Here is a 22,239-nt window from a genome sequence, read left to right on the forward strand (position 1 = left end):
CTACCGACAACAATCATCTGAGAATTACGTCCTTGGTACCTTTGTCCAGAGGGCCACTGCTCTGAGGAATCTGATGAGAAAATGTGTCCACCAATGACCAATCCCCACGGCTAGCCTCTGAGCTCTCTTTACAGTTATGTGGACTCTAGTGGGCATGAGGACATATGTCTTAGATTCAGAGAAAGCTAAAAATATGGTTTAGGGCAATCAAGAAGAGCTGGCTTAGGTTGAAAATAAAAGCAGAAAGAGCTCTGCGTGATACTCTCTTAAAGGAATGTAGGGAAAGCAGCTACAAAGGTAAAGACAGAGAAGGTCATCACAAAGGAGCAGACACAGCAGTGGGCCTCCCCAGGTCATCATATGTGCGCTGAGGACCCCACACAGGCACTGTGACAGCATGAAGCAAGGAACAGTACCTAGAATTTCAGGGTATGGTTTAATTATTAGGAACATAGATTCTGGAGCCAGGTTGTCTGTGTCTGAATCCCAAGTTCTTTAATTAGTAGTTGTAAGAACCAGGGAAAGCTGAGCCTCTTTGTGCCTCGGTTTCTTCATCTGTAAAGTGGGACTAAGACAGTAAGATCCCTACCTATGAACCTTCAACCTCGAACTTTCAAAGGTGTGACTATGCATTCGTACGTCCAATCACGCGAGTTAGTGCCTCTGTCTGGTGTACACTGTGAGTGAGTGCACCTCTACGAGTGGGTATGCTCCTGTGTGCTTTACTGTACAGAGCGCAGTAGCAGAGCAGCTTCATTTCAAGCTAGGTCTGCAAGAGGATGACTTCACTAAACTCCTGGCTGTGCAACCCGAGGAGCTTATTGATGAAGACCTGATGGAACTGGAGGCCCAGAGAAAGGATGAAGGGAGACAAGAAGAATTAGTGAAGGGATTCACAATGCAGGAAATGGCAGGGGGTTTTCTTTGTCTGAGGAGGCACGGTCAGTTTTTGAGGCACAAGACCCGAATGTAGACTGGGCCGTGGCAGCTGTTCAGGATCCAACCCGGCATTACCGTGTTGTCTAACATCCAAAGAGTTGGACATGATGAGAAAAAAAGAGCTACTACCCAGGCATCACTGTATCGTTCTTTTCAAGAGGGTCGACAGGATTGACTCCAGCAAGGAACCAGAACCTGAGCCATCAACATCAGGCATGAGTGATGCAGCTTGTCCTCCGTCTCCTACTGCTGACGATTCTTCAGCTCTACCATCTCCTGCCTCCTCTAGTCAGTAACTCTTCTTGCCCGTTCACGTGATGCCAGCCTGTATGTCAGCTGCTGTACTGTAGCACTGTACTTTTCAAGGTCCTGGACTGTAAGACTAAAAATGTTTTATTTTTCTGTTTGTCTGGTATGTATTATTCGTGTGAAAACTATTATAGACTTATTATAGTACAGCGCTATGCAGCCAATTGTGTTAGTTGGGTCCCTAGGCTAACTTTGTTGGACTTATGCACAAACTGGACTTACTAATGTGTTCTCGGAATAGAACTCATTTGTATGGAGGAGACTTCACTGTAATAGATGTCCACTTCATAAGATTATGAGTTAAGATCTGTGAAATGCTTTGAACACTGCCTCCTACAAGGTAAGCTCTATGTAAAGATCTCTTTGTTAGTAGTAGTACATTTAAAGAGACACCTTTGTTTTTGAGCATCTCAGTAACTTAAGTATAATGCATTTCAAATTAAGAAAGTCAGCAAAGTTTGTATGGTAAACATATAAATCACACACAATAAAAATGTTTCTGAATTTAGGCAAAACAGAGATAGTGTTCTTTAAAATGTTTCATTTTGGGGGAGATAAGACTCTTGAGAGTCCTTTGGAGATCAAACCAGTCAATCCTAAAGGAAATCAACCCTGAATATTCATTGGAAGGACTGATGCTGAAGCGGGAGCTCCAATACTTTGGCCACCTGATGCGAAAAGCTGACTCATTGGAAAAGACCCTGATGCTGGGAAAGATTGAGGGCAGGAGGAGAAGGGGGCAGCAGAGGATGAGATGGTTGGATGGCATCACCAACTTGATGGACATGAATTTCAGCAAACTCTGAGAGATAGTGAAGGACAGGGGAGTCTGGTGTGCTGCAGTCTAAGGGGTTGCAAAGAGTTGGACACGACTTAGCACCTGAACAACAATAATGACAAAGAATAACATGCCATACACACTCAAAGGACTGCTTTGAAGATCACGGAGAAGGCTGCAACAATTTATTAGCTATATACTCCACAGATAATTCATGTGTACTTATCATGTACCAATGGCTTCCCAGATGGCATTAGTGGTAAAGAATCTGCCCGCCAATGCAGGAGACACAGGAGATACAGGTTTGATCTCTGGGTCAGGAAGATCCCCTGGAGAAGGAAATGGCATGCACTCCAGTATTCTTGCCTGGAGAACCCCATGGACGGAGGAGACTGGCGGGCTATAAGCCATGGCATCTCAAAGAGCTGCAGATGACTGAGCATGAGCACAATACAATGCTATCAGGGACCAAACACCACGCTGTGTGGTTTACATGGATTCTTATGTAATCTTAAAGAATGCTTAGAGATGGGAATACCAGACCACCTGACTTGCCTCCTGAGAAATCTGTATGCAGGTCAGGAAGCAACAGTTAGAACTGGACATGGAATAATGGACTGCTTCCAAATTGGGAAAAGAGTACGTCAAGGCTGCATATTGTCACCCTGCTTATTTAACTTATATGCAGAGTACATCATGAGAAACATTGGGCTGGATGAAGCACAAGCTGGAATCAAGATCGCTAGGAGAAATATCAGTAACCTCAGATATGCAGATGACACCACCCTTATGGCAGAAAGCAAAGAACTAAAGAGTCCTTGATGAAAGTGAAAGAGGAGAGTGAAAGCTGGCTTAAAATTCAATATTCAAAAAACAAAGATCATGGCATCTGATCCCATCACTACGTGGCAAACAGATGGGGAAACAATGGAGACAGTGACAGATTTTGTTTCTCGGGCTCCAAAATCACTGCAGATGGTGACTACAGTCATGAAATTAAAAGATGCTTGCTCCTTGGAAGAAAAGCTATGACCAACCTAGACAGCATATAAAAAGCAGAGACATTACTTTGCCAACAAAGGTCCATCTAGTCAAAGCTATGGTTTTTCCAGTAGTCATGTATGGATGTGAGAGTTGGACCATAAAGAAAGCTGAGCGCTGAACAACTGATGCTTTTGAACTGTGGTGCTGTATAAGACCTGTGAGAATACCTTGGACTGCAAGGAGATCAAACCAGTCAATTCTAAAGGAAATCAAACCTGAATATTCATTGGAAGGATTGATGCTGAAGCTGAAACTCCAGTACTTTGGCCATTTGATGTGAAGAACTGACTCACTGGAAAAGACCCTGATGCTGGGAAGATTGAAGGCAGAAGGAGAAGGGGACGACAGAGGATGAAGGGTTCGATGGCATCACTGACTCGATGGACATGAGTTTGAGCAAGCTCTGGAAGTTGTTGGTGATGGACAGGGAAGCTTGGCATGTTGCAATCCATGGGGTCACAAAGAGTTGGACCTGAGCGACTGACTATATGGTCTTTATAATAGTCTTGGAAGAATGTCTTGTTTCTATTGTACTAATGGAGAAACTGAGGCTCAAAAAAGTAAATTGACTTGCCCAAGACCATGTTAAGACTGAACTCATCCATGCTGTGGATTCATGTATTTATGATTCCAAGACCTGTGCTCTTTGCTCCTTACTAAATTGACCTTCTGAACTGGTGTGTATGTATGTACGTATATACACACATATATGCATATACACACATACATGCATCACACAAGTGAGAGGTGAAGCCTGGGTTTCATCTCTAACCTTGCCAGTTAGCTATATGATCTCGAGCAAATTAGCTCCCCTTTCCTGACCTCCAGACACTGTCATCTGAGGAGTGTGGAACTAAACACCCTCTAAGGGCCCTTCAAGAGCTCATATTCTAGAATTTTCTCAGTCTATGAAATCTACTCCCTTCTCTGTCTTGGCTGAGTGTTTTGGCTATTATGATTCACAAGTTATGATGAATTTGTTCACTGATCTCACCCACAAAAGGAGTGAGGAGGTGGGAAATAAAAGCAAACAATAAATAAGTGATAGATATATAAAATAAAGTTCAGGTCACTGGCATATTCTATCTTTTCAGATTAGTTAGATCATCATCCATTTTGAATTTTTTTTTTTTTGCTGTCCTTTTTCATTGTATACCACTGTTTTATACAGAATTTTAGACTCTATGTCCTGTTAATAAGGTTAGCATTTCTTGAAGCTTCTTTTTGCACCCCCCACCCCCCACCCCCAACAGGGAATTTCTCAAAACAACAATGTTTGGAAGTAAACTGTCATTTTCAAACTGTCATTTTATATAATTATAACTATTTACAAAGTTATAAGCAAACACTATAACTAAATCATTCATTTGAATCATCACTGGCCAGCTGCTATGAGTCTCTACTAATGTGGTGCCAGAAAGATAGAAGGGCCATGTTCCCAACCTCAGTCTCTCAGTCTCCCCTCATTCCCAGACTCTGTACTCTAGCCTTGGCGAATTAGTTTCAGTTCCCTAAGCTCTTGGGAACTTGAACATGCAGCCCACAGAGAAAGCAAGAGAAACCTGAGCTTTGGGGTGGTAGATGTGTTAATTGCCCTGACTGGTAATCATTTTACAATGTTTGCATGTATCAAATAGTCATGATGTATACTTTAAATATATACAGCTTTGTTAATTATAATTCAATAAATAGATGGAAAAATAAATATCTGGTTATTTATTTCTATTTATGTGGGGATAAAAGAAGAGAGAAACCTGAAGTAACAGAAAATCCTGTATTGATGGGTTTTAACCTAAGTTGATTAAAACTTCAATTTCTATCACTACCTTGATATTGAAATTAAACTCAGAAGTCTGAAAAAAACTTTTTCTTTTCACACTTGAGGTTAACCTCAATTTTTTTTTTTTAATCTGTTAGTCATATTCTGGCGTATAGCCAAGGCAGAGTTCAGTTAAAGGCAGGCAAATCTTGGTGAAGACAGAGGGCCCCAGAGTACCCCAGACCGTGGTACAACACACAGAGGAGGCAGGCAGTCACTTTAAGAAGGGCTCCAGGGGCAGTGTGGCAGAAAGAACACAAGCCGGAGGACTTGATAAAGCTCGAGAGCGAGATCATGGCTTAAGCTCTTTGCTGGCACATGACCCTAGAACGTGACCCAAAAACAGGTACTCAGTGTGCTGAGTGAGTGAATGTAGAGCAGAAACTGGGATCACCCAGCCACGTGGGCAGCAGAGGCCAAGAGGAGGAAGAAGCATGTTTAGGGAAAGCAGAAGCAGATTTTCTTCAGAAATTCAGGTAGACCACTGGCCACCTGGAAGTCAGCCACTGGGTAGATGGGCTCCAGCCACTGGCTTACTGGTTCGGGTAAGAGAGGGGCTAAATAAAAGCAGGAGAGGGTACAGGCCTAGGTGGAATTCGAGATGACAGTCAGGTTAACAGGAAATGACTCAAGAATAGGAAAAGTAGACAAAGTCCCAGGGCTGACCTTAGTTTACACGCAAAATGAAGGTCAGAACTGAGCAAAAAGGATGAAGAATCCCAAAGCCCTGACTCCAGGCTGGGGTGCAGGGTGGGCCTCAATGGGAAGGCAGAGTCCAAAGGCCTCTGGCCGAGTACAGAAGCAGAGGCTGGGAACTGGGTGATCCCGACACCACGTAACCTCTAGATGACCGCTCCCCAGACTTTTCCATCTTATGGAGGAGTGAAAACACTGCCTCTCTGTTTATTTGTTTGTACACTTTAAAAAACTGACACACAGGGTTCACAAATTTTTACTGTGAATATGGAAAAACTATTGTTTACTGTAACTGTCATTTCACACACACACAAACACAAGGACACTTTGACAAACACGCACAGCCCTAAGAAGAGAAGCTCTGGATAAAGGCAAGTTATGAAATCTGACTACATTTAGCCTTATGAAAACTGACTACATTCTCATTATGTTTTTGTTTTTGTTGTGGACTGAGGACATTTTTCACAGCTCAGCACTGGTCTGTGGGACCTTGTTTGGCAATAGTCGCTGCAGACCAATATTTTTGCACTGTGTTCCAGCCTTCCCAGGCCACCAAGGGCGAGAAGGAGGGCAGGCCATCTGGGTCCAACGCCAGCTTACAGTGCTTGACTCCACCTCCCCTGCAACATTTAGAACAGCTCCTTCTCGCCTGTTTCACATATTGTGTCCATGTAAGATTTAGTTAACAAGCATTGCAAGGAAAAAAAAAAAAAAGTTTGAAAATCACTGATCCCCAAGCTCCTCGTTTACTGTTGAAGAAACCAAGAGCTACACACTGGATTCAATAACAAAGCTGAAATAAAAAATCAGGACTTTGACTCCCAATTCAGATCTCAGAGAAAGGTGACCATACCTACTGATTTTGCAGAGTTCAAAATCCTGGGCAGAACTCTATATAGCTGGATGTTTTAACCATAACCAAGAGCTTTAGAGGTCCAAGGTGACCTTACCACTAAATTCAAAATCCTAATTCTACCTTTAGCCAAAAATTAGAGTTATGTTGGGCTTTGGAGTCTGGTCTGGGACCAATTCCACAATAATTTATTACCCTCCTTCACTAGAGATAATTAGAAATATTCAAAGAACAGGAAAGAGGGGAGCATCTCATGGGATGTCTGGAAGTTATCCAAAGCTTCTGGTGTTGAAGAGCTGGGGTGAGGCGCTCTCATTTCTAACAGTCTGTGGGTTTGGCAGGTAACACTAGACTTAATCTAAGCTGGCTGGCTGGGGTGCTGAAGGGCAGTCTCTGGTACACGAGGGAAAGCAGGAAGGAGGATCAAGGCTTAGAACGAAGCAAAGAGGGTCAGGTTTCTCCCTGTCTCCCTTGCCTCCTCCAGAGGGTCTGGACTTTGCTGCAAGTCAGGGTTGAAGCCTGTTCCAGGACAATGCAAAAGTGTCTGTGTGGATTTTATGGAGTTCATATCCCAGCTCAGAGCCTACTCTCAGGGTGACCAGACCCAGCTGTGGACAAAAAACAATAAACAAACAAAAAATCGAGGAAGGTCTGATATTTCAGGGTTATTTAGAATAACATTTTCTTTTTCAAAATAGGGCTTGAGGACTTCGGATCTGGCTGGAAACTGGTCTGGATGTTTATTTTCCTCATTGTCTCTGGAAAAAAAGGGTGGGTGATTCAGACATCTGCCTCCGCCTCTGGGCTGGGGCCTGGGTCAGTCTTCACTCTGATCTTCGTTCCTCAAGGGACCTGTGTCAGTCTGCGGGGGAAGCTGCCTACCACCTCCCACATTTGCTCTAAGCTTCCCACAAAGGTCCCCCAGAGGAGTGAGAGATCTGAACTCAGTTTAAAAAGGCAAAATACAAAAGGTAGGGGAGGGAACAAGGCAGGAAAAGGTCCTCCCAGAATGAGAAGAGAGACAGGGTGAGGTCTCCAAGAAAGGCTTCTTCCCTCCCCAGCCTCGTCTACTCCCAGCTTTTCCCTCTAACCCCTGCTTCTCCCTTGGCACCACTCCCTGTGTGAGGGGGAAGGACCAAGGTCACCAGAAGGTATCTGAGTGGACTGCCTGACTCCACCACAGCCCTCCCTGCTGTAAGAAGTCCAGCTGGAATAAGGGGGCCTGACCTTTCAGGCACTAATCATTCTCCTGGAGAGGAAGGAGCTGTTTGAAGACCCTGGTAATATTCCTCCACTGGAGGTTGAAGACTTTCCCAAAAGCATATTGATGAGTATCATTTCATCTCAGAGGGAACCAGGACTTAAAATAATTCTGCTGTTGAGTTACTGGGAAAACTCATGGATTACTAGAAGTTTATGGCCCCTGCCCAAGGATAACATGCAAATTCGTGAAGCATTTCCATATTTTATGGGGCTTCCCTAGTGGCTCACACAGTAAAGGAACTGCCTGCAATGCAGGAGACCTGGGTTCGATCCCTGGGTTGGGAAGATCCCCTGGAGAAGGAAATGGCAACCCACTCCAGTATTCTTGCCTGGAGAATTCCATGGACAGAGGAGACTGGCAGGCTACAGTCCGTGGGGTCACAAAGAGTTGGATACAACTGAGTGATTAACACTTTCACTTTTCAAATATTTACAAAATGCTTAAAGGGGGGCAGTCTCACCCAAAATTTTAGTAGGGACAGATAAAGAACAGTTGGCTGGAAGGTCATCTTTCCATAGAGTTAGTCATGCAACTGTCGTGAAATTCCTGCTAGGGAGTTTAAGAAGAGAAAAAGCTACAATAAGAGACAGGATATGGAGGAGGCTCTGGCCTTATTTCAAAATCTTCAAGAGTTGCAAATGGGGGTCTGGTGATCTAACCTCCCTGAGCTTTTAGTTCACAGTAGTTTGTTGGCTACTTTGAGATGGATCATGTTGTCTTGCTAATTTAGCCCTTTGAGATTAATATTAGTGCACAGATAGCACTTTGTATATGTAAAGCTCTCAGTGATATATCAACTTCTTGCTTCTCTTCCTTGCTGGCTATTTTGTGATTTACAAACAGCCACAATAAACAGGTCTACGAGGCCAATATCACTGATGAACATAGATGCAAAAATCCTCAACAAAATACTAGCCATCTGTATCCATCAATACATCACAAAGATCATAAACCATGATCAACTGGGATTCATCCCAGGTATGCAAGGATTTTTCAACATATGTAAATCAATCATTGTGATATACCACATTAACAAATTCAAGAATAAAAATCATATGATCATCTCAACAGACGCAGAAAAAGCTTCTGACAAAATTCAGCACCCATTTATGATATAAACTCTCCAGAAAGTGGACATAAAGTGTACATAACTCAACATAATAAAGGCCATATATGAGAAACATCAATAACCTCAGATATGCAGATAACATCACCCTTATGGCAGAAAGTGAAGGGGAACTAAAAAGCCTCTTGATGAAAGTGAAAGAGGAGAGTGAAAAAGTTGGCTTAAAGCTCAACATTCAGAAAATGAAGATCATGGAATCTGGTCCCATCACTTCATGGGAAATAGATGGGGAAACAGTGGAAACAGTGTCAGACTTTATTTTTTGGGGCTCCAAAATCACTGCAGATGGTGACTGCAGCCATGAAATTAAAAGACGTTTACTCCTTAGAAGAAAAGTTATGACCAACCTAGATAGCATATTCAAAAGCAGAGACATTACATTGCCTACAAAGGTCCGTCTAGTCAAGGCTATGGTTTTTCCAGTGGTCATGTATGGGTGTGAGAGTTGGACTGTGAAGAAAGCTGAGTGCCGAAGAATTGATGCTTTTGAACTGTGGTGTTGGAGAAGACTCTTGAGAGTCCCTTGGACTGCAAGGAGATCCAACCAGTCCATTGTGAAGGAGATCAGCCCTGGGTGTTCTTTGGAAGGAATGATGGTAAAGCTGAAACTCCAGTACTTTGGCCACCTCATGCGAAGAGTGGACTCATTGGAAAAGACTCTGATGCTGGGAGGGATTGAGGGGCAGGAGGAGAAGGGGACGACAGAGGATGAGATGGCTGGATGGCATCACTGACTCGATGGACATGAGTTTGAGTGAACTCCGGGAGATGGTGATGGACAGGGAGGCATGGTGTGCTGCAATTCATGGGGCTGCAAAGAGTCGGACACGACTGAGCGACTGAACTGAACTGAACTGATGACAAACCTATAGCTAACATAATACTCAATGGTGAAAAGCTTAAAGTTTTCCCTCTAAGATCACGAACAAGACAAGGATGTCCACTTTTACCACTTCTATTCAGCATAGTTTTGGAAGACCTAGATATAGCAATCAGAAAAGAAAAAGAAGTAAAGGGAATCCAAATTGGATAAAAAGTTAAACTGCCACTGTTTGCAGATGACATAGTATTATACATAGAGGATCCTAAAGATGTACTATAAAGCTACTAGAACCCATCAATGAACTTGGTGAAGTTGCAGGTTACAAAATTAATATACAGAAATCTATTGCATTTCTATACACTAACAACAAAAAATATGAAAGAGAAATTCAAGAAATAAATCCATTTACGATCACATAAAAAAAAAAAAAACTAGGAATAAACCTACTTAAGGAGGCAAAAGACCTGTACTCCAAAAACTATAAGATGCTAATGAAAGAAATTGAAGAAGACATAAACAGATGGAAAGATATACCATGTTCACGGATTAGAAGAATCACTATTGCCAAAATGACAATACTACCCAAGGCAATGAATAGATTCAATGGAATCCCTATCAAATTACTAATGGCATTTTTCACAGAACTAGAACAAAAAAATCTCAAAATCTGTACGGGGACACCAAGGAACTCGAATAGCCAAAGCATTCTCAAAAAAGAAAAACTGAGCTGGACAAATCAGGCTCCCTGACTTCAGACAATACTAGAAAGCCACAGTCATCAAAACAGTACGGTACCAGCAAAAAATATAAATCAATGGAATGGGACAGAAAACCTAGAAATAAGCTCATGCACCTATGGTACAGTAATTTATGACAAAGGATGTAAGACTACTCAATGCTGGAAAGACAGTCTCTTCAACATTTGGTGCTGGGAAAACTGGATAGCCACATGTAAAAAAATGAAATTAGATCATTCTTTAACTCCATACACAAAAAAAAGCTCAAAATGGATTAAAGACCTAAATGTGAAACCCAACACTATAAAATACCTAGAGGAAAACATAGGCAGAACATTCTCTGACATAAATCACAATAACATCTTTGTCAATCCATCTCCCAGAAAAATGGAAATAAACAAAACTAAACAAATGGGACCTACTTAAGCTCAAAAGCTTCTGCACAGCAAAGAAAACAATAAACAAAATGAACCGACAATCCAAAGATTGGGAGAAAATATTTGCAAATGATGTGACTGATAAGGGATTGGTCTCCAAAATTTACAAACAGGTTATGACCCTTAACAGTATCAAAACAAACAACCCACTCCAAAAACTGGGCAGAAGATGTGAATAGACATTTCTGCAAAGAGGACATACTAATGGTCAATGGGCAGAAGAAAAAGATGTTAAAGTTTGCTAATAATTTGAGAAATGTAAATTAAAACTACAATGAAATGCCACCTCATACCTGTCAGAATGGCTATCCTCAAAAAACTCCACAAACAACAAATGCCGGAGAGGGCGTGGAGAGTAGGGAATCCTCTTACACTGTTGATGGGAATGCAAACTGGAATAGCCACTATAGAGAACAGTATAGATGTTCTTTAAAGAACTAAAAATCGAGCTACTGTAGGACCCTGCTATCTCACTCCTGAGCATATATCTGGAGAAAACCATGATCTGAAAGATTACACGCACCCCAGTGTTCACTGCCTCACTGTTTACAGCAGCCAAGACGTGGGAGCAACCCACACGTCTATCAACAGAGGAATGGACAAAGAAGCTGTGGCACATCTATACAATGCATCTATACTCAGCCATTACAAAGAATGAAATAACGCTATTTGCTGAAACATGGATGGACCTAGAGATTGTCATACTGAGTGAAGTCAGTCAGACAGAAAAGGAAAAATACCATATATTCCTTACTGTGGAGTCTAAAAACAAATGATACAAAATAACTTACAAAACAGAAAGAGACTCAGAAAACCAACTTATGGTTGATGGGGAGGAGAAGGGATAGTTAGGGACTGTGGAAAGATCATGTACAGACTGCTATATTTAAAATGGATACCCACTGGGGACCTACTGTATAGCGCATGGAACGCCACTTAATGTTATGTACCAGTCTGGATGGGAGGGGGTTTGGAGGAGAATGGATACATGTATCTATAAGGCTGAGACCCTTTGTGTTCACTTGAAACTATGACAACATTGTTAATTGGCCATACCTCAATACAAAACAAAAAGTTTAAAGTTTGATTAAAAAAAACAGGTCTGTGAAAAGGGATTGGGACCAATGAAAAGGAATCAGAGCACACAGTCCTAGGATGGAGTTAAAGCTCTTAAGAGTCTGGACCTGGCGACACTGCTTCTTTGGGAGCGTCAGTGCCTTTAAACCTCAGCTTCCTTACTTGTGCAACAGGGATCACGCTAGCGGCCCTGCCTCTCTTGTATCTTTATGCTCAAAGGAGACTGTGTATAAGTGTTTCTATAGACTGTACAGTTCTCTAAAAACAACAGGGACTTAAATCATATCCTGTTCATCTTGACCTTCAGATATAAACATCATCACATTCACCGAAAGCACTACATGGAAAGCAGAGAAACAAGCCGCTGCCATTCACACTGCACACCTATGCACTTCCCCAGCTTCCCCCCAACCCCTTGGTGAGGGAGCGTCATCTCCACATTACAGATGGTAACACCTCCGAGAGACACTTATTCAACGTCTAGAGCACATAAGTAGCAGCAGCCAGTGTGCCTTTCAGAGCACATGTGAGAGTGAGGGGCTGTGCAGGCCCTGCACTGGCCATGGGATTAGAGGAAGACGGGGGCCACCGGGGACGAGAAGCTCTTGGCTTAGAGGATTCAAAGGGCTGGGGGCCTTCCAAGCAGTCGGTGGCTCCTGAGCCCATGAATAATTCATCCAAGCTCCGCACTGGGAGCTGGTTCTTTTTGTGTGTGGTACATCTGGTCAGGGACAGCTGCCCATGACGGAGCCACAAACGTGAGGTCTCGGCTCTGCCTGCTCGTAAACACAGCTCAGAGCAGCTTTCTGCTCCCTGCTCGGGGGACTGAAGGCTGTTTTGATTCCCAGAGAAGGCAGGGTTCTTACTGTTGCTTGTGCATGCGTGTACACACACACGCACACACACACCCACCCCCCCAAACAAACAAAAAGCCAACTCCACGTATATGACCTGAAATCCTGATATTCATTCTTGGAACTGTTTTTCCTTCCCGAGCGTCGTTCTTGGCTTCCTGTCAGGAGGCTGTTTTCCCCACCCTTGGGTCGATATTCAGACTCTGTGTCACTTTTGGTTTGGTCTTGATACTAGGCAGGTTTTATCCTAAGCATTTTTGGCTGAAATATGTGAGGAATTGGAGAGTCGTAGCAGAAAGAAGAAGCTGGGGGTGGCAAGAAGGATTAAAAAAAGACTCCATCTGCCACAGAACTCCTTCCAGCTGAAAGTGAAAAACACAAGTTTTTTTTTTTTTTTTTAAATGACAGGTCCCTTCACAACTCTTAAAAAAAAAAAAAAAAGAAACAAGGAATATGTACTTGGAGGAGGCTCTGTATGAGAAGGAATTTCTACAGGACCAACAGCAAGTGAGGGTATGGACCACACAGGTCTTGGGGACACCTCTGCATAGAAACCAATGTGAATCCTGCATTGGGAAATATGAAACTTGAGGGGCTGCCAGTGGTCTAAGGTCTGTGCTGATAAGCTCATAGAGAAACAGAACTGGTAGATGAAAAGATTTTCTCTGTTTGAAGAAAGGAAACTAAGACCTCAATCAAGTGACTTCTTCACATCATCCCAGAGTTGGGATGTGAGCTCAGGCACACCGATCACCCACCCACCACAGACTCACCAACAGAGACTGATGGCTGGATTAAAGCTCTACAAGTTACTAAATTCTTGGAATAGTCCAGCCCGAGGATTTCAGCAATATGGACCGGTAAGGAGGGAAACCTGAGCCAGCTGCAGGACCCCGGCGGAAGGGGTCAAGGAGTGCTTTCAACCTAATATGTGGCATCCACAGGGGCGAAAACAACAGGGCTTGGTTCTGGCTGATGTTCACGTTCCAGGAGGGCTGGGGCAAAGAGATGGCGTGTGAGAATGCAGAGTCAGACTCGGGTTAGACTAGAATCCCGGCTCCATCATTTTTTAGCTGTGACCGTGAGTCAAGATCATTGCTACCTCAAAGGATTACTGTGCATTTCGAGTAAGAATGTATTTTACACACCCTATTTTACAAAGGGTAGATGCTCAATACACAGCTCCTATTATGTCCTTTTGTGGTCACTGAGGGTTACCTATGAGTACAGGATGCATCCCACACGAGGCAGGTGAGCAAGCCCCAGCAACAGGAGAGTGGCACTGTATTTAGGAGGAAGCTTGGCTTCCCTGGTGGCTCAGAGGTTAAAGCGTCTGCCTGCAATGTAGGAGACCTGGGTTCGATCCCTGGGTTGGGAAGATCCCCTGGAGAAGGAAATGGCAACCCACTCCAGTATTCTTGCCTGGAGAATCCCATGGACAGAGGAGCCTGGTAGGCTACAGTCCATGGGGTCACAAAGAGTGGGACACGACTGAGCGACTTCACTTTCACTTTCACTTAGGCAGATGAGGGCTGCAGAGTCTGTCTGAACCCAGCCAATGCATGGGTATGATAGACAAGAGCTTTAGTCCTAGAGTGTTAGGCATGGGAAAAAAAATAGCACTCAGTTGTTTTTTTTTTTTTTGAAAGAAATGGAAACACAGTTGATTAAATGAAATAAAGCACTTTAGCAAAAGTAGGTAGTCAAATGTTGACTTCCTTCCTGCTTTTCCTCATATCCTGATTCTAAAAGAAACACTGACTTAGATGATTAATCTTCCTCTCCTTACCTGAGGGTTTCATAGATAAGACACACTTTTAGGAAAAGCTTCTAAGTTAAAACAAAACCTATTATGTGGCTGAATCTTGTTACATACCAGATTCTACCAGAGGAAGAAAAGCCCATTTGGTTTCATCAGAAAGATCTCACAAAGAATCCTAAACCTCTATCACAGACAACTAATATTCTTGCTCTGACAATTAACGCACTAGATATCTATTAAATAATCCCTTATAAAAGAAGTTAAAAGTTAAAGGGAATATATTGTCTAACAGACAAAGCTGTTGAAAAATACTGACTTGCTTACTTGTTGCCTCCTTAACATTCTCCCTCTTCCTTCCTTCACTGAGCTGGTGGTGTGTGGGCTGGTGCCTCCATCCCTGGTGATGCTTCTGTTATAGAACTTCCTTGGGACTGTCTGGTTATGTCTGTTCCCTCCACTAGACTATGAGGTCCGAGTGCTGGAACTCTACTGTTCATCTTTATAGTCTGTAGCCTCAGTGGTTATGACAGGGACTGTCACAGAATAAGTCTTCCATAAAGATCTGCTGAGTGAATGAACATTGTATGAATGAACAAATGAATATTCCTACCAAAAGAAAGTAAGCCCAGATGATGCAGTTCTACATATTTGAATTTGAATCATATTTAAATTCTATATAGTAAAAGTAGGGATTCAGACAGTAACTGTTTTTAAAATACATGATTTAAAAACAAGATATTTGCACCAAGAATAAATTTTGCTACATTTTAAGGATAAATTTTTTTTGTAGGGACACCTCTAATCCCACAAGAGAATAGTTCAAAGTAACTTTCTTTCTGGTTCCTCCCCAACCCCATTATACATATTTCCTAAAATCTTATGTATTCCTTGGACTTACTTCTCACATTTACGAAAGCTTTGAGACTAGAGGGTCTCTGGATTTTTTCTCGTGCTTTTTAAAAACCTCTTCCTTATTTTCTTCCTCTTTTTTTTTTTTTTTTTTTTGCATAAGCATTTTATTCCTCCATCAAAAATAAAATGTAAAACAAAATCCATAAAAGTTATAATAACAAAGATTTGGTCAGATGGAACCAAAAATTCCACCCAGAAAGCAAAAATTATACCAAAGAATTTAAGAGTAAAATGGGGCTTCATAATCCTTCCTCAAAGAAGATCACAGAATTCCTAGGGAAGGACATCTAGTCCAGGCACAATCAGCTACATAATTTGCAGAGCCCAGTGCCAGGTGGCAAAAGCCCTTTGCTCAAAAATTAAGGACTTCAAAACAAATAAATGTAAAGATAACTTGTGCTCATGGATTTTAAGAATCTGCATTGTTAAAATGTCTATACCACCCAAAACCATTTACAGATTCAGTGCAATCCTCATCAAGATTCCAATGACATTTTTTTTTACAAAAATAGAAAAAACAATCCTAAAATTCATATGGAACCACAAATCACCCCAGATAGCCAAAGCAATGTGGAGAAAGAACAAAATTGGAGGGGTCACACTTCCGGATGTCAAAGTATATTATAAAGCTACAGTAATCAAAACAGCATGGTACTGGCATATTAATAAAAAAACACACACAGACAAGTGGAACAGAATAAAAAGCCCCAGTATATGGTCAATACTTCATAAAGGAACCAAGAATACTCAAAGGAGAAAAGTCTTCAGTAAATGGTATTGGGAAAACCAGATATTTACATGCAAAAAAAAATTAAATTAAAACCCAATCTCACATTATGCACAAAAATTAACTTGAAATGCATTAGACTTAAATGTAAGACCTGAAACTATAAACATCCTAATAGAAAACACAGAGGAAAAGTTCTTTGACATTGGTCTTGGCAATGATTTTTTTTTTTTTTTTTGATGTGACACCAAAAGCACAAGTAGAAAAGGCAAAAATAAACAAGAGGGACTACATTAAACTACAACGCTCTGCACAGTGAAAGAAACAATCAATAAAATGAAAAAGCAGCCTCAGGAATGGGAGAGAAATACTTGCAAACCTCGTATCTGATAAGGTGTTAATACCCAAAATACACAAGGAACTCATATCATTTGACAGCAAACCTGAATAGACCTTTTTCCAAAGAAGATATCTGAATAGTCAACAGGTACAGAAATGCAAATAAAGTCAAAACCACGAGATACCATCTCACACCTGTTAAATGGCTAGTATCAAAAAGATTGCGGTAAGTGTGACCAGAGATATGGGGAAAACGGAACTCTTGTGGACTAGAGGTGGGAATATAAATTGGTACAGCCACTATGCAAAACAGTATGGAGGCTCTCCTCAAAAAATTAAAAGTATAACCATAAAACCCAATAGTTCCGGTTCTGGATATATCACTGAAGGAACTGAAATTACTGTCTGGAAGAGTTATCTGCCCCCTCACGTTCATTTCAGCATCATTTACAGTAGGAGTGACATGAAAACAACCAAAGGTCCACTGAGGAATGAAGGGATAATGAAAATGTGACCATATATGTGTGTATATATGTATCAAATTATACACACACACACACACACAATTTTTTAAACTGGTGTATATTTATAATGTTGTGTTACTTTCTGCTGTACAGTGAATCAACTATCCATAATACACAAATCTACTCTCTTCTAGACTCCAAACCCATATAGGTCACTGCAGAGTCCTGAACAGAGTTCCCTGCACTATACCGTAGGTTCTTATTATCTTTTATATACAATAGTGGGTACGTGTCAATCTCAGTCTCCAAATTTATCATCCTCCTTTCCTCCATGGCAACCATATGCTTGTTTTCTGTATCTGTGAATCAATTTCCGTTTTGTAAACAGTTTCATTTGTACCATTTTACATTCCTACCAGCAACATATGAGGTAGGATGCATGAGCAAAGTATGTTTCTTCACATCCTGGCCAACACTGGTCACTGTCCATATTTTGATTACAGTCATCCTAGTGGGTGTGAAGTATTATCTCATTGTGGCTTTGTTTCACATCTCCCTAATGAGTAAGGATGTCCAACATTTTTGCATCTTCTCATGGGCTTACTGGTTATTTGTATATCTTCCCTGGAATAATGTCTATTCAGATCCTTTACCTATTTTTAAATGAGGTTATTTTGTTGTTGTTGTTACTGAGATGTAATAGTTCTTTTTATATTCTAGATACTAGACCCTTATCAGATATGATTTGGAAATAATTCCTCCCATTCTGTAGGAGGAGTATCTCAAAACTGTTTTGCAGCCCTAAGTCAGATCTACTGAATCAGTACCCATAAATTAAAAGAGGAAAGTTTTTAGGGTGATTCTGATGACCCACCAGGTTTGTGAACAAATAATCCAGACCAGAGCTTCTCAAATTTTACTGTGCCTACAAATCACCTAGGTATCTTAATACAATTCAGAGGGAGATACAAAACTTCCTTAGGATACCATGGTAATAACGGTTGCAAACATGATCAGCTGATGAATGCTAAAATTAGTGGGCAAAAGTTTAAGCAGAAATGGGGTATTTGCACATCATTAAAGTACTTCCTGCAAAATATTTATTAATTATGAAAGCACAGATAGCAGCTTTATAGCAGAAGAATGTGTCAGATACCATCTTAACCAAGCGATGAGGTAACATGACCAGTAATAAGGCATATTGATACCACGTGTCTCCTGATACAATGTGCAGAGAAAGGCACATTACCTCTGTGGTAGTCTCCCCCAGACCTCAATCTAATCATGAAAAAACATCATACAAATTCAAACTGAGGGAGATTCTACAAAATATCTAGCCAGTATGCCTTATAAGTGTCAAGGTCAAAGAAAAACAAGAGAGGCTGAGAAACTGGCATCCCAGATTGGAGGCCCTAGAGGCAGAACCACCAAATCTAATATGCTATCCTGGACCGAATCCTGAACAGAATAAAGACGTTGGTGAAAAACAAGTGAAATCCCAATACACTGCAACTAACTGTATTGTACCAATCAACATTTTGACAACTATACTCTGGTTAAGAAAGATGTTAACATTAGGGAAAGCTGGATGAAAGATACATGGGAACTCGCTGTACAATTTCTGCACCTCTTCTGTAAGTTTAACATTATTTCAGAATAAGAAACTTTAAAAAATATGCAGATTCTGATCCTGTAAGTCTGAGCAGAAGTCTTCTGTCTTCCTAACAAGTTCCCAGGAGAGGTTGATGCTGCTCATCCATAAACCCCACTCTGATAGTAACAGTCTAAATCGGTGGTTCTCAAACTTAACCATGCATCAGATCACCTGGCAGGCTGGTTAAAACACCTCCAGAGTTTTCTGATTCACTGAGTCTGGGGTGGGGCTTAAGAATCTTCATTTCTAATAGGTTCCCAGATGAGGCTGATGTTGTTGATGTGCTAGAAACAGTTTTTATGTTTTTAAAGGGTTCTAAAAAGTTTAGAAAGCAGGTATAGGAATCAGAGATTGTATGCAGCCTTCAATTATTTACAAAAAATGGATGCTGAGCCCCAGACCCTTGCCACTCGGTGTGAAGCCTTTAAAAGACGGATGCCTAGGTCCCACCCCTGACATTCTTAGCTAACTGATTTGATATGTATCTTTAGCATCAACATTTAAAAAATGTTCCTCTTTAATTCTGATATGTAACCAGGTTTAGGAAACTACTAACTTAGGCTTTCCATCAGCCACACACACAAAAAGAACCCTACTCCTCAATCATCCTAGAGTTGGGGATAAGCCCAAACAAATGTCAAAGAGCATTTCTGCAACTGAAGCCTCACTTAAAAATGTTGAGCTACTCTTTCTGTGAGGGCTAACAAAATCTGAACACAAGTCAGAATCTCCCCCTTCTCGTGTGTCCATTCCCAGGGAAACATAAAGAACAGTGGATTGTACATCAACAGTACTCACAAAGAATCCCACACCTCCCCTTGCCAGAAAAGTGGCAAGTATAACCATGCAGGTTGTTCTGAAACAAAGGACAGGAGTGGACAGAGGATGCATCAAAGAAGAGAGCAAGGTGCAAGCTGCCCATGTGTGGGTGACAGGTTAACCAGGCGCAGACAGCTAGAGAGCTGAGGGGGGGAAGGGCAGACCTGAGAAACGGGGTAGCACGGAGGTACCTGAAGAAATGCCATCAAGTACCTCGAGCTTCATCATAACCCCAGCATGCCTGCTTTCCACGTGAGCAGACTCAGGGCTAGGAGGCCCTCTACTGTGGCCAAGCCCTTCACACTCTTATCCTCTGCCTACTTCCCCCCCGCCTCAGAGGACAGCCTTTAGCTAAAGCCCACTCTGCTGTTCAAGAAGTCTGAAGGCCGTCCCCTGGGCCCCAGGGGCCCAGCCACTGCCAGGAGGCGCCTGCCTGGTCCCTACTGAGAAGCGTCTCGTACCTGTGCTCTCTTCTGCCTGGTTGAAGCCGCAGATCTGGCAGATGCTCTGGACCCACTTATTCATGTCCTCCTCCGTCTCGGCCACCAGGTAGAAGGTGCGCTCGCTGGTCTTGATGTCGAACACGAAGCTGTCCTGCAGCTCCTTCTTGTTGAAGGTCAGGCCTGCATCCACCTGCTCGCAGAAGTTCAGGTTGATGATGCGCAGGGGCTTCTTGGAGTGATCGTTCTTGTAGTATTCCAGGACGTCGGGGTCACCGCTCATCCGGCCGCTCCGCAGGATAAACCAGCGCTTCTTCCAGGCCTGAACAGGAAGGAGTGAGAGGAGGGGGAAAGTCATGAGTTACTTCAAAGCTTTTCACAGGTCCTCAGATATCACCAGGCTAAGGCTGGGGACTGTTGCACCTGCCGGCCGAGCGTGGCCTCTATCTCCTTTTTGTGTTTCCCCAGAGTTTAAGACGGAGAAGGCAATGGCAACCCACTCCAGTACTCTTGCCTGGAAAATCCCATAGATGGAGGGGCCTGGTAGGCTGCAGTCCATGGTGTCGCTAGGAGTCGGACATGACTGAGCCACTTCACTTTCACTTTTCACTTTCATGCACTGGAGAAGGAAATGGCAACCCACTCTGGTGTTCTTGCCTGGAGAATCCCAGGGATGGGGAGCCTGGTGGGCTGCCGTCTATGGGGTCGCACAGAGTTGGATATGACTGAAGCGACTTAGCAGCAGCAGCAGAGTTTAAGACACAGCAGATGACTTTAGTACACACGTTACTGCAGCATTTCACTACTGAAACAGGGTCTTATCACTATGAAATGAGATATGTCATTTCAAGAAGTCAGATGAGGGCTAAAAGACTTTACACAATTATTCCATCAAGCTAGAATACAGCCTCAAACTCACAGGACTTTTAGTCAGGGTGGAACTTGCAAAGCTGTAACATCTCAGTTTATGGATGGGGCCCCCCACTAAGACAGAGTGAGCTGAAGCAACAATGTCACAAACAGCAGGTAGCGGAGAAAAAAGCTTCCAAGCTTTCAGCACCTGGTGCTTTTTACCCAATCACGATGCCTTGGAAGAATCACACAGAAACCCTTCTAAAACTTCCCTGAAGCACATAACTTCAGAATTTCCCCCATGTCATTCACTATATACAGTGGATAATACTATGTCCCTAGTATTTATAATACAGCCCTGTACCTAATAAGCATTCAATATATATTACTGAATGAATAAACTCCTTATGTCATGCCATATTATAGAATTTAACTCAGTTGCACACTTCCTTATGTGGTTGTCTACATTCCACGTCTTCAGTGAGACTGAGTAATCTGTGAGCAGACATCACACGAAGTGGTAAAAAGATATCACAAATAAAACAGAGCCTCGGGTGGAGTCTATGCTTCATCACGGACTAGCTGTGCGATTTTCACATAAAGTTATTTATCTCTTTGGAGCTTGCTTTATCTATAGAATGAGAACCACCACTTTATCTATAGAATAGAAGATCACCACCAACTGTCCTACCTACCATATAGGGTTTATACTGCACACAAAGCACTGTGATGCAACCCTGAAGCACCACCAATGCCAAGGATCTGACTGCCATCACGGTTCTTTAGACCTCACTGGGACTTCACTCCATTAATCCTGGCACCTTGCACTCTCACCTTCTATCTCCATCCTCACTTCCTTCTACCTGCCTTGTTCCTGTGATCCATCATTATAATCATTCTCTTGCTTCTCTTCCTCTCTTTATCTGGGAAACCATAACCCTTGACTAAGTCTAATGCTTAACCTACTCTGCCTGTTCCCACTCAGTGGAGCTGGAGAAAATCACACAACCACATTGGCTGCTCTCACTTTAAGCTCAAGTGAGCCCTCACGCTGCGACAGTCTGACTACATTGATCTGGTCCATGATTTTCCGTTGCTCTTTGGCAATCTTCTGAACCTTGCCCTCTTTAAACCTGTAGCACCTCCACTCTTTGGTATGAGAATATACAAGCAAGCAGAAGAGAATCTACACATGTTCCATTACCGTATTTACCAGTCTGCCTGCATTAGAGCAAAGCAGTTTATTACTGTGCAGCAGGGGTGGTCCACCCAGTCTAAGGCCCACTTTCTTCCACTAGAGCATCACCCCCGCTCACTACAGGGGGCAACACTGTATCTTGGCACTCACTGCATCTTCCTTCCCTCCTAGGATCATTCCCACCAGGACACCAACTTGTCCCATCTCAGAAAAAAAAAAGTTTGGCTTGATCTCACATTCCCTTCCAACTATGGCTCAGTTTTCTACTCCTCTTTACAAAAAAACCTCAGAGATTTCTACAGTGTTAATCATTGTT

The 22,239-nt window shown here is 42.4% G+C and overlaps 1 protein-coding gene across 2 annotated transcripts in view; it reads right to left on the minus strand.

The window, feature by feature from the left end:
• GAB2 (GRB2 associated binding protein 2) overlaps positions 1 to 22,239 on the minus strand; it is a 183,607-nt gene that overhangs the window by 37,845 nt on the left and 123,523 nt on the right. For both annotated transcript variants that reach the window (XM_086385787.1, XM_086385788.1), the window contains one exon: positions 19,895 to 20,195. In XM_086385787.1, coding sequence (XP_086241913.1) covers positions 19,895 to 20,195 — 301 coding nt within the window. The remainder of the gene's footprint in view (positions 1 to 19,894; positions 20,196 to 22,239) is intronic.

This window comes from Bos grunniens, chromosome 29, assembly GCF_055505025.1.
Source record: "Bos grunniens cultivar Pamir isolate PY7600 chromosome 29, Bosgru_T2T1.0, whole genome shotgun sequence".
NCBI lineage: Eukaryota > Metazoa > Chordata > Mammalia > Artiodactyla > Bovidae > Bos > Bos grunniens.